We start from the raw sequence: 13789 nt of genomic DNA on the forward strand, positions 1-13789 counted from the left end.
ACCCTCAGTTACTGCTGGAGGGAGGCAGCAGTCCATCTCAGGACAAATAATCCACAGTCGGCTGCCTCCCGTTTTGTAACTGCTCAGGCAGGGGTGAAGCGTTGCAAGCTGTCTGTTTGCAAGAAAGTTTGCCGTTGCTCGTCACTGGTTTTAGCTTGCCAGCCTTGTTCTTTGTGGGGCTGCGAACAGCCACTCACAGCATGTTCAGAGTGTGCCAGGGAAGATGCTCAGCTTGAGAGGGGAACGGTTTACAAAACGGCATTCAAGTTTTCTTTAAAAAAAAAAAAATTCGTAAAGTCATGAAGATCTGCAAATGCTGAAGTGGCTAAAGCTTATTCGTACAAAAGGTTTGCTTACAGGCGAGACCCTTCTTTTCTACAACAAGATTAGGAATGTGGAGAGGGGAAGAGAGAGATGCCACGTTGTCAAATGCTAAATGCAAGAGCCGCTTTAATTAAAAACAAGAGAATCGACTGACCTTGCCTCTTGTCTGGAAAGACAAATCTGCCCGGTGGAGGATTCCTACCATAGCACAACGCCTGGATATTAAGGAAGTGGACCCAGAAGGAAACGTTTGCGAGCCAGTTTCTCTGAATACATGGCATGTTTTATTTGCAGGAAACTGAGCTCCTCTTTCAATGCCTAGTTGAAAGAAAGCGGTCAAGTTGCATGGCCAAGGGCTGTGGAAATTAATGCACAAAGAGAGCGGGGAGAGAAAAGAAAATTCTCTCAGAGAGAAAGGCAGAGAGGCTTTTCCTGAAAAGGGGAGTGCTTAGGAGTCTTGGTGTCTGGTTTCTGGAGAGAGGGGGAAGGAGGGTGGTGGTTGAGCGAGGAAGCGGTTTCTAGGGAATCCCGCTTTTGCACAGAGATGAGCATGTTGTGGAACTGGGAGGCATAAGAAAACCTTCTCTGCTTGTCTATCTATCCGCTGGCTCCTGAGTTACTTGGGTTTGGAGGAATCCGGAGAGAATAAAACAGGCAGGTTCCTCTTCCCCACAAATCACTAAGCAAATGTACCCAGAAGGAAGTGCCACGGAGTTGCGCAAATCTTACTCCTGGGGAAGTGGGCACAGGATTTCAGCCATCGGGCGCTTTCTGCATTGCCCAGAATGTTTTAACGTGGGCTGGAAAATAGAAAGGCATTTGCACAAAGAGCATGAGCGAGGGAGGTGCGGGTTTCAGTGCCCAAGTGAAAAATACCATTTATATGATAACGGCATGTTCTGGCTCCAGAACAATTCAGAACCGAGCAAAGTGATCCACTATTCTGATGTCCGGCTGTGTACCCAAGCAACTACAACCAGGGTTTAATTTTAGCCAGGATTTAGACAATGCCAAGACTCAGTGGAACACAGTGATTCTACATAAGAGAAAATGCCTTTGAGCATGCGCAGAGTGCAGTTTTCTCACAATGAAAGAACCACAGCTGGTATTAAAGAATGCTGCTTCCAGAACATGCCTTGTGGCCCTCATCCCAGGGCCAAGGTCTGCTGCCATGAGATATAATAGAGGACATCATTTATATAATATATATATATATATATATATGCCACATGATTGAAAACAAATCCTTCTTTGTTTGCCTTTTACTAAACCATGAATTTTCATTTAAATTTTCAGCAATAGCAATGGACCAGACTTGTCTGTACAATGAATTCTTATTTAACCCCTCTGAATATTTGCCCTTTCTTACATTAACCATCCTGGCTCCTAAAAATAAACATTGAGCCAATCCTTTATCCAATGTGTTGTTCATATCCCCAGTAATGTTAGCGAGGGGACTGGTATCAGGGTTTTTTTGTTATTAAATTAATTTCTATGAACACCGCCTTCCCAAATGCTGACATAACACTTCAATCTTCATATATATTTTCATGGTGAATGGATAGTTTGAACAGGGCAGGGTGAAAGGGCATGGGAGACAATGCAGGTTTCGAATGATCTGGAACATGTTTATTACCAAAAGCACCCCAAACTACCATTTCTTCCAAGAGACCAGAACCTACCCAAAACTGCCCCTGGAACATCCCAACTCTCAGGAGAAGTAAAAGGCACTGCAGACGATAAGAACATCTTTCCAAGAACATCTTGCCAGAAGCTTATTATCAGTCCCCAATTTCTCTAATAACTATTTAATGGCTTAAGCGAAACACTCTGACAAATGGTATTAAAAGCAAGATGTCGGGGTTGAGAAAGGGGAATTTCTCAAGGGCTAAGAAGATCATTTTACCTCATATTATTGACCTGCTCTCATTAGCAAGCTGCTGGAGACTACTTTAAAAGTGGAAACTGACGATGAAGCAGCTCTTGGCTAGATGCTTCCGAACTGCTGCTTTCTACTTCTCTCCTAGTGGTTTCCTACCAACCCTGCGATACCATTAATTCTTCCGCTCTTGATCCTCTGTATACCAGGCAGGAGGCACATCCATCGCACTCGTGTGCCAGTTACCCTCAGCACTGAAGCATAAAAAGCTCCAGCTTTTGTTCAGTCTTTCTTTCAAAATCTGGACATCTCCACGCCAGGAAAAGCCGCACCTGCTGGATGTTGGCCTGTCATACAGCTGTAAAAAAAGAAAGTGCCGAGGCTCTATCACTAGTTGCATTTCTGCCTGTTCTGCAACAGGCACAACTTTCTGTGGCAGAGAGATTTGGTGATATAGGGAAAACTGAACTTGTTTAATTCCTACCTGTTGGAAGATCTGCATGCTGGGAGGAAAGTCAAGAGGTTCCCCCCCCCCCCCAGTGCAGTGATGGGTGTGGGGGAGGTACCCAGAGAGTTTCACATTAAATGGAAAGGTGAGGAACAATATAATTAAAAAAACAAAATAGGAACTCCACCTGTTCAGTTTCCTCCAGTGAGGCAACACATTTTGTCCATTTCTGTGTTGTTTTATCATCACAAGAAGTCTGAGAGGTAGCCTGTTGTTGTTGTTTAGCCGTTTAGTCGTGTCCGACTCTTCGTGACCCCATGGACCAGAGCACGCCAGGCACTCCTGTCTTCCACTGCCTCCCGCAGTTTGGTCAAACTCATGCTGGTAGCTTCGAGAACACTGTCCAACCATCTCGTCCTCTGTCATCCCCTTCTCCTTGTGCCCTCCATCTTTCCCAACATCAGCGTCTTTTCCAGGGAGTCTTCTCTTCTCATGACGTGGCCAAAGTATTGGAGCCTCAGCTTCAGGATCTGTCCTTCCAGTGAGCACTCAGGGCTGATTTCCTTAAGAATGGAGAGGTTTGATCTTCTTGCAGTCCATGGGACTCTCAAGAGTCTCCTCCAGCACCATAATTCAAAAGCATCAATTCTTCGGTGATCAGCCTTCTTTATGGTCCAGCTTTCACTTCCATACATCACTACTGGGAAAACCATAGCTTTTACTATACAGACCTTTGTTGACAAGGTGATGTCTCTACTTTTTAAGATGCTGTCTAGGTTTGTCATTGCTTTTCTCCCAAGAAGCAGGCGTCTTTTAATTTTGTGGCTGCTCTCACCATCTGCAGTGATCATGGAGCCCAAGAAAGTAAAATCTCTCACTGCCTCCATTTCTTCCCCTTCTATTTGATCTTCGTTTTTTTGATGTTGAGCTTCAGACCATAGGCTCTTATTAAAATGCTTCGGATCGATGTGTTACAGTGACTTACAGTTATATCCTTCCAACTCACCTTCAAGGCCCAGATCTCCGTGGTCCCTAGGTAGAACACACAAAGTCTGAAATCCCTGGGGAGGAGCTGCCAGCCAGTGTAAACAATACTAAACTAGATGGACCAAGGGTATAAGACAGCCTTCTGTGTTAGGGTCATAGTACCTCAATGGGCTTTGCAGATGATGCGACCATATGGCAAGGGAATGAAGCTGCTGAAGGGTGACATGAAACAAGTTTTCAGTCAGGGATGAGCATTATTTTGGACAAGTCTTCTTCTTTTTTCACAAGCAGTGGGAAGGCCCTGCTCAATATCTCGTTTAGCCTTTGAGCCTTTCAGGGCACTGCCAGAGGATCCCCTGGGATTCTTGGACACGCTCCATTTTATCTAAGCTGAGAAACAGCAGAAACCATCAGTTCCAGGGAAATCTAATTAGCAGCCCAGCCTGCTTTTAGTTTACAGGACTGAAAGCTAAAGTGGACACATGGGGAAACATGCCCTCTTTTCATGCTCCTGCTGCCTGATAAAGAGATCTGTGCAAGTGGCAAGCTTGCAGCCTCCTTGAATGTGGTTGGTCCCAAGGAAGCTAGCATAAGACGATTCCTTATACCAAATCAAGCCATTACTCCACCTAGCTCACTATTGCCTCTCTGCCTTCAGCAACCTCCTGCCCTCCAAATGTTTTGGAGTACAACTCCCATCAGAGTTGCTGCCTGGGGCTGTTGGGAGTTGTAGTTCAAAGTATCTAGAGGTCACCAGGATGGTGGAGGCTGGTGTAAACTGGCAGGCGGCAGCTCTCTAGAGTGCAGACAAAGTTCAGTTGGTTAGAGCATGGTGCTGCTCATGCCAAGGTTGCAGGTTTGATCCCTGAATGGGATAGCTGCATATTCCTGCATTGCAGGGAGTTGGGTTCAGGGTCCCTTTCTACAATTCTACAATTTCTATTATTTCAAATGTCACATTTTTACAAAAAAACACCCCTCACTTTTTAGGAGGTGACCCTTGCTTTGTCGGGAGCCAAAGTGCAGGTTTAGCTTTCCTGCTGGGTAATTGTTATGTACTGAGTTGAATAGGATCCAAAATGCAGCAGTCTGATTGGTCCTAGAACAATAGGATTCAGAATGCAGCAGTATGATTGGTCCGCAGGAGCCACCCAATCCAGCTCCAGGTGGAAGTGAATCCACACCCTGATTGGCCTACAGGAGAATCCCAGAATTAGCCAGTCACGTGCAGCCCATTGTGTAAATAATGTATATAAAGCAGATATTGTGGGGGAACTTCCATTCCTCCTCACCACTATGAGCTGAATAAAGAGCATGAAATCCACTCTCAACTCCGAGTATATTTCAGTAATCCTGCATGGAGCCAATTCCTAGGGTCCACGGTCCCTTTGCCCCCAATAAAATATTTGAGGGGGCTGTTCCCCTCCCCAAAGTTGATGGGCACTGCCATTCAAATGGTGTGTGTGTGTGTGTGTGTGTTGTGTGTTGTGATTGATTATGCATGGTGGGACTTACCTGCCCCCCTCCCAAAATATTTTATTCAGGTTGGCACCCCTGCTCCCCGATAAGCAGGAATAGCAGTGCAGCCTTATTCTCTAAATAGAAGAGGTTTGGGGCAAGTAACGAAGTGGCAAGATTGAGAGAAATGCAGAATTTAACCAGCTTGAACATTACTGAGAGATATTCATGCCTTCTAAGGAATAATCTCAAAATCCTCATCAGGAGCTATAGAAGCTTTTGCTTAGTATGTGCCAAGCTACAGCTCTGGCTCCAGCTGGCTGAAAGAGGGGGTGTAAAACAAAATCCTTTGCAGGAGCCACATGCCAAGGAGCGGGTTTTTTCATTGTGCATTTCACGTGCACGAAGCGAGCACTGCGAGGTCATGCATTCCCTCTAATAGTGAACCTGAGTGGGTGAGTACCTGTCCTTTGGGAAGCAAAATGGAGCCACCCAAAGTAAAATTGAAATTTACAGACTGCTCTCTTTTGAAAGAAAATGATATGAAAATGGTGTATAGATGGTATATTACACCAGTACAGATAGCAAAAATGTATAAAACCTGGTCAAACATATGTCGGAAATATAAAGAAAAAGAAGGGACTTTTTATCATATGTGGTGGGAATGTAGAGAAGTAAAAAAAAAATTGGGAAATGATATACAATGAATTGAAAAAAAAAATGTTTAAAATGACATTTGTAAAAAAATCCAGAAGCATTTTTGTTAGGGATTGTAGGACAAGACCTGCCAAGAAAAACAAAGAATTTATTTATGTATGCTACAACAGCGGCAAGAATCTTGATAGCACAAGGATGGAAGAATGAAGAAATCCCAACGAAAGAACAGTGGCAAGAAAAAATTTATGAGCTATGCAGAGTTGGCTAAATTGACATATAAACTGCCGGACAAGGACAACTGTGACTTTAAAAAGACAGCAAAATGAACTGGACTCCTTGGCAGGGTTTGAATAAACATACACAAATTTATTGCTTGATAATATGATAGATAGATAGATAAGGTAAGGAAATGTATAACTTTATAACATGCAGAGAATGATATGTGTAAAGAAATCAGAGGTGCTGAGGAAAGTCCCTGGTGGGAGGGGGGGAGGGATGGAAGGGGGGTAGGGGGAAAAAAGGGGGAAATAATGTATGTGATTATACTGTTTGATAATTTGTTATGTTGAATTTGATTAATAAAAATACTTTTTAAAACAACAACAACAACAAAATGGAGCCACCCAAAAATAAATGTGGAGGTTTCTACGTACAATACTTGTGGGAATCCCTAGACACACAGATATATACGAATTTGTGACAGCAACAATAAAAGATTTACAAGAATAGCCTGACCAGGGACCTGTGAGCCTCCAGAGCATTTGTGTTGTCAGCTGAGGAGGTGGACGTGGAAAAGATGGTGGGGCTGGGGGGTGGGGGGGCAGTCAAGGACAAAGGAATGGGGCAGTTCCAGCTCCTAATACCTTGACATCCTGGTTTGGAATGTGTGCCATGAAGCTAAAAGGGAAGCAAAGGAATACAACACCTTTGCCCTTCCCCACTCATGAGAAAATCTCTCTCACCACCTGCTATCTGATCTTTCTAGCCGGAACCAGGGAGAAGTCTCGGGGAAGGAGATGGTGAACAAAATTGCACGACTTCTGTTCCAAGCTGGCTGGAACCTGAACAAATCCAATCTTCTCAGTGAATCTGCAAGTGGGCATGCATCTAACAGATGATACCCTGTAAAAGCTGTAGGAAGGTTGTGCTGAAGCAAACTGTGATGTCAATGTCAAGGCTGTGCATCTGTGCAGACTGGAAGGTTCATAGCATTTACACTCCAATGGATCTTGTTCTCCATCAGATTGGGGAGGGTGGGGCAGGGGGAGCAGGAACACCCAAGCCATATTTTTGAATTCTTCCAGAAAGCAAGTCAGGTCTATTTCTTTTTCCATCCCAGTTCCAAGGCTGCCGGTATCCTTTGCAGTCCCTTTCTCTCTCTACTGCATGCACACAGCTCACTTTCAGTCTGGGGAGGTGGAGAGAGAGAGAGAGAGAGAGAGAGAGAGAGAGAGAGAGAGAGAGAGAGAGAGAGACCCACTTCCAAAAGGATCTCCACCTATCAAAGGCTCATCCATACTGTTATTTAATGGGGATAGTAAGTTTCCTGCAACTCCATTAATTCTCCATTGTCCGTATGACATTCGCCTCTAAAGCACTGCCTTCCCACACTTCCCCCTGCATTCTGGATTTTCTCATACCCCCTCTCTTTTGGACTATCCCTGCCCCCCCCCAATGCATCATGGTGGCTTATTCTATCCGCATTCATTCATTAATTCATTCATTCATTCAAAAGTCACAAAACAGCTTTGTCCACTGCCATAATATCACAGAATGATCACTCCAGTCCTCAATCCCTCATCACTGTCATGTTGGCTGGCCAAATACCCTCAGTTAGGAACCCAGCTACCAATCTGGGTTTACTAGACATTTTCAGTTCATATATTCCCCCCACAGACACCTCTCTGGTTATGATGGCATTAAAACATCCTGTTCTTCCTCAATATATGAGGGGGGGAAAGGAGACCAAATTATGTCAAAAAGGTATCCTTTTTTGGAGATGCCTTTGATTAGTCGTTGATGGTATGTGAGGCGTTCGGATAGAGCAATGCTCCAGATGTTATTGCATTCTTAAGTAAGTGAAGAAATTCACATTACCATCTAAGGAGAGGGGTCTCTGTAAGATCATTAACTCCAGAATCTAAAGTTGCATAATTACACTGCTGTTGTTAACTAATCTACAGCAGCCTTCAACTCCTTAAGCCAAACTTAGTAGATTCCACAATGACTTCACTAATCTTCCTTCCCTCCACCCTCTGCTACAGATCCCTGCTGGGCAGATTTTTCCTGAATCTGCTTGCAGTAACCCAGACATTTCAGCAAAATCTGTTTCCCATATGACTTCTCCTTCTGTTGCTTTAATAGTGCGGAAAGAGGCTTCACAATAAGAATTTGAGATGCATTTGACGCTCTGCAGCCTTTTAAGGTACATTATGCCTCCCCCTTGCAGATGCCAGGATTCAGTATTTTGAGTCCTGCTAAAACAATTGACTTTTTTTCCATGGTGGGCAATGGAAAATAAATAATCCAGCACCAATGACCTTAAAAATACAGTGGTACCTTGGTTCTCGAAAGGCTTAGTTGTTTTGAGGTTTGTACCGACACATGTTTACTCAGAAGTAAATCCCACTGTGTTCAGTTACCCTTACTCCTCGGTTAGCATGCTTAGGATAGCAGCCTTGAAAACTGGAAACAGTATTTCATCATTATGCTCCGAAGCAGCTCTCAAATTCTCCCTATTTTGCATTTGCTGAATGTTGTGGTCTATTGACTTGAATAAGATGTCCCAGGGAATCAAATTCCATTTTCTATCTCCTCCTCCACTCCACTCACCCCAATTAATTTTTCAAAATGTTTCTGACAAATGTGTATGGAAAATGATAGTTTTTCATTCTGTTCACCCTGAAGGATTCCTGCTGTTTCTCATTTCTTTTCTAAGCTTCCTTTTAATGAAGAAAGCTGTTTATTATGGTTATTATCATAGTAGCTGAAGCAGATGTTGTCTACATAAATACTTTGGGGGAGGGGGAGTTCTGAATCATTGTGCTTTCCATATAATTGATTTCTTTCTCTGAGAATGAAACATTTAAAAAAGAGTAAACACATGCACGTCCTTACCTGTATTGGGCTTACCTTGGTAAAGAAAATATATCAGAACCTCAAACCTTCCATTTCTAACATGTATTATTTTAAAGAATTCCTTAAAGACAAGAGGTTATATCCGATTAAATCATAATTGATATTTTTGAGTCATGTGCCAAAGAGGACAGGGGTCTCCTGCATCTTTAATTATTGCATCTTTAATTCCCCTGTAGTACACAACTATTAAAGGTGCAGAAGCTCCTTAGAAACAGCACTGATTTTAACCACCAATTTCAAAATTGCACTGGGTTTTATTGGTGGGTGGGGGTTAAAGACTCCTGAGAAACATGGGGCGCAAGGCTGCTAGTTATATTCATTTTGCTTTTTATATATGATTTCTCTGTTTGTGGCCATAGCTACATAGCTGTCAACTCTTCCCTTTTCTTGCGAGGAATCCTATTCAGAATAAGGGAATTTCCCTTTAAAAAAGGGAAACGTTGACAGCTATGCATAGGTAGTGTGTGCCCAGGCAGCCACCCATCCAGGCATTGACCAGACCCAGACCTGCTCAGCTTCAGCAAGGCAGTGGCTTCATGAGCCTTCAACCATTTGAATAACTCTGAAGTTACTCCCAGACTCCCCATTTGCTTATTTGCTTATATTTCTTCCCATTTCCTGTTCCTTAGTTTGTAGAGTTTTGAGCTTCCTGCTGCCTTTTGGACTAGCCTACTGCCTAAAACTAACAATGTAAGTGGTCAGATCATGTGGAAATGAGATACAAGGGGGTTGTTAAATCTTTCGTTGTATAATTGGGATGCAGCAGGTTCAGCTTTTCTTACCCTCGGAACGCAAGCAACGTCTGATGAAATTTACAGTACATCAAGTCTCCTTTGGTCCTTTCTAGGTTTCACGGGAGGGCAGTCAGTTTTAGGACTTGAGATTTCGCTTGGATAGGGGTGGGACAAATTGTCCAGGAATCATGACCAGTAGGGACCAACCATCACATAGGAAGAATGATTTGAGACAACACTACCCCACTTATTAGGACTTAAACTTTGCAATGTTTTATTTTGAAATCTTTAAGATAATATTTTAGTTTTCTCTTATGTTGCTTGGACTGTATACTCTATATTTGACTTTCTTCAGATTGTTTTATTTATGTTTTATTGATTTAATATGCTGTAAACTGCTGTGAGATTTTTCTTAAAAATATACAGTGGTACCTCGGGTTACATACGCTTCAGGTTACATACGCTTCAGGTTACAGACTCCACTAACCCAGAAATAGTGCTTCAGGTTAAGAACTTTGCTTCAGGATGAGAACAGAAATTGTGCTCCGGTGGCACGGCAGCAGCAGGAGGCCCCATTAGCTAAAGTGCTTCAGGTTAAGAACAGTTTCAGGTCAAGAATGGACCTCCAGAATGAATTAAGTACTTAACCTGAGGTACCACTGTATAGCGGTATAGGAAAGAAAGAAAGAAAGAAAGAAAGAAAGAAAGAAAGAAAGAAAGAAAGAAAGAAAGCAAGCAAGCAGGGGTGAGGACATTGTTGGACTCCAACTCCCATCAGCCCCAGCTAGCATGCCCAAAAATCAGGGTGGTGGGTGCTAGACTCCAACACCACCTCAGGGGGCAGCTTCGTTTCCCCATCCCTGGTTATAATCAAGGTGTTCATCCAGAAGTGCTGGATACTGTACAGGCAATATCAGGAGCCACTGTCAAGGCAATATGCTGGAAACTGAAAGCACAGACATCTAGGCCTGAGTCTGGGGGAACCAATAAGCTGCTTGCAGGGAGGAAATCACACTGAACCCTGCTCTATTTCCGGCCGTTCTGCAACTTTGTGGCTCACTATCAGGGCTTTTTTCAGCTGGTGAGTTCCAGGACCTTTTCCCCCTAGAAAAACAGCACTGCTCACTATAATAAGCAAAGTGATGATTAGAAGTTTCCTGGCTAACTTCTCATGGTGCCCTCATGATTTACCCTCTGATCTTTGTAGTACAAGATTTGTTAACTGTAAAACAGCACTCAAAAAGCAAGAACCATTGGATTAAGTTTACGTCCAGCAGCTAGATGAATCCATTCGGCTTTCACTATTTTCAAAACAGCTTGATTTATATCTTTATGTTGGGGGAAATGAAATGAGCTACTTCTGTGACGAGTGTTCTCAAACCATTTGTGCATAAGTTTCGCAACATGATGGTGATTTTCAAAAAAATATTCACTTGTGAAATCATGAAAAGCAAGAAAAGAAAAGAAAAGAAAAGAAAAGAAAAGAAAAGAAAAGAAAAGAAAAGAAAAGAAAAGAAAGCATTTGGGGAATTATCTAATTAAATACACCCAAGATAGCTTCTTTGTAATTAATGAAATTATAGCACTCACATTCATGGAAGGCAAAAGGAAATTTTATCTTCAGGAATGCTCTGCAAAGCAGCACCCACAACAAACACACAAGTGAGGCTAAACAAATTACAATCCTTTGGTCTGTTGCAAACCCAGCCTTGCATTTAACTACTAGCCTGGTGTGCAAGTGAGTGAATGGAATTCCCTTCAGACTGGTTGCCCTGTTCCTGCTCCACCAGCCTGCCTGGCTTCCATATCTGCAGAGAGAAACGCCAGTGTTGGAACCAAGCGGACTAGTGATGGGTGAATGATGGAAAAATGAAAGATCCATCCCTCATCCACCAGCCTCGCCCACTGTATTTCTGTTCTGGCTGCAAAAGAAAGCAAGACCTTTCATCCATTGGCAGTATGGAAACAATGCATATTTGTAGATGGATGGGAAAATCCACCCCTCTTTTACCAACCAACTTTTAAAGGGCTTTTTTAAATTTTCTTTTTGCTAGCCTTTAATAACTTTTCTGGCTGGTCTATTTCATTGTGTAATGTGATAATAAAGGTTTTCTTTTTCATTTTAACAGAGAAAGCCTTTGAAAAGAAGTATACTAAGGAGGAAACAGGACAAGAAGCTACAAACACTCAAGTTCCCTGTTATGAAGGCACAATTCTCAGTCGTAATAATGCTTTAATTTTATTGCAAGTGGCTGGAGAGTCCTCAGACTGTCATGCTAAGCTGTAATCACCTCCTCTTGCTTATTCAGTGCACTATAGACTTGATAATTACGTCAGTTATTACTCAAGAATCATTGACATTGCTACCACCAACAACAAATACATATTAACTCTCTACGCTAATGATACTTTTTCAGTTGTAAAGATTGCAACTCTCTCCTCCAACTCATACAGGAGAGGGTGCTCTGTTTGCAAAGCTTGGAAAGTATTCAGCTGTGTGATAATACTAGCAGATGGAAGACCAACAAAGTACACCAGATAGGGCACATCTGTTCACAGCTAGTATGAGGTTTGAAACAGGACTGTAAATCTGATTCACTTTCCAAGCAATTAAATCCATTCATTCAAATATGAATCCTAAGTTTCTGGGCAGGCTAATTGATCTAGAACAGGCCTGCTTTGTCTGCTGCAGAAATATAGCTAATCCAATATGCAAATTATTAAATATTGATTTTAGCAAAAGATCAGGCTCTCCTCTGGCAATCATTAGTTCTAGATATATTCAAGGCCTTTGATTGCCTAGAGTGGGGGCAATCTTAGTCAGAGTATTGGTGAAAATGAAATCTGTGCCAATATTATTGGCACAAAAATGGAAGCAAGAAGAATTACCGACGAAAGAAGATTGGAAGATGAAATTGATGGACTATGCAGAATTAGACAAACTAACAAGAAGAATTCGAAACCGGCGGGACCAGAGATTCACAGAAGATTGGCGTGATGATCAGATTACATTTGTAGGTTTGCAGGAAGTTTTGTAAGGGGAATAATTTGAACTATTGCATTATTGAACAAAAAGGATGATGTTAGTTATGATAATTAAAGGCAATATGAATTTAAGAAATGCAGAAGAAATTATAAAAATGGAAGATCACCAGAGATGCTGATGGAAGTCCAAAAAGATTGTATAAGAGATGAAATTTTGTGGAATGTATGACAATTTCTATGTTTTAAAATCTGGCCCCAAATTTATTTATTTCAGTAAAGCATTCAGCTTCAAAAGCCAGATTAGAAGAAGAAGAAGAGTTTGGATTTGATATCCCGCCTTTCACTCCCTTTAAGGAGTCTCAAAGCGGCTAACATTCTCCTTTCCCTTCCTCCCCCACAACAAACACTCTGTGAGGTGAGTGGGGCTGAGAGACTTCAAAGAAGTGTGACTAGCCCAAGGTCACCCAGCAGCTGCAGGTGGAGGAGCGGAGACGCGAACCCGGTTCCCCAGAATACGAGACTACCGCTCTTAACCACTACACCACACTGGCTCTCCATTAGAGTTAACAGATTAGAGTTAACTGCCTCAATTTGGAACAAATCCCGATTTTGCGTGGGACAGAACAGGTCTTATCCCCTTTTCTGTTTATATTACCACCTGAACCTAAGACCAGCCTGCTGGATCAGGCCAGTGGTCCATCTAGTCTAGCATCCTGCTCTCACAGTGGCCAAGCAGATGCTTGTGGGATGCCTGCAATTTGGACATGAGTGCAATAGCACCCTGCTCACCTGTAATCCCCAGCAACACTGTCTCAGACAGTGGAGGTAGAACATAGCCATTGTGGCTCATAGCGATTGATATCCTTAGCTATTCACCCTTGGCTGAACCCAAATATAAATGGAAGGCCCTTTTTCTGACAATATTATGATGGCCAGCCACCCGTAGTCCTCTGGACACAGCTGCAGCCTTGCAAGGAGAACTGACTGGTTTTGCTAAAGTGGCCAGACTTAAGTGGAATTTCCAGGGGTATATTGTGCTCTAGGTGGCTTAGTTTGGTTAGAATCGAGTAACCATTCTAGAGTTAACACAAAATGCATTACTTCTGGTAAATGAGCCACCATAGCCGTTAGAGGAGCATGAAAATTTGTGTCTTGGGCTTTTTAGACTCATGTATCCAT

General features: G+C 42.7%; 1 protein-coding gene across 1 annotated transcript in view; it reads right to left on the bottom strand.

Moving 5' to 3' along the window:
- Positions 1-711, bottom strand: part of ADAMTS12 (ADAM metallopeptidase with thrombospondin type 1 motif 12) — a 111256-nt gene extending 110545 nt beyond the window's left edge. Inside the window, exon 1 of the mRNA XM_080973385.1 lies at positions 479-711. Coding sequence (XP_080829511.1) covers positions 479-605 — 127 coding nt within the window. The 5' untranslated portion in view covers positions 606-711. The remainder of the gene's footprint in view (positions 1-478) is intronic.
- Positions 712-13789: the final 13078 nt, after the last annotated feature.

Source organism: Podarcis pityusensis (genome assembly GCF_964106645.2).
Source record: "Podarcis pityusensis genome assembly, chromosome: 11".
Taxonomy (NCBI): domain Eukaryota; kingdom Metazoa; phylum Chordata; class Lepidosauria; order Squamata; family Lacertidae; genus Podarcis; species Podarcis pityusensis.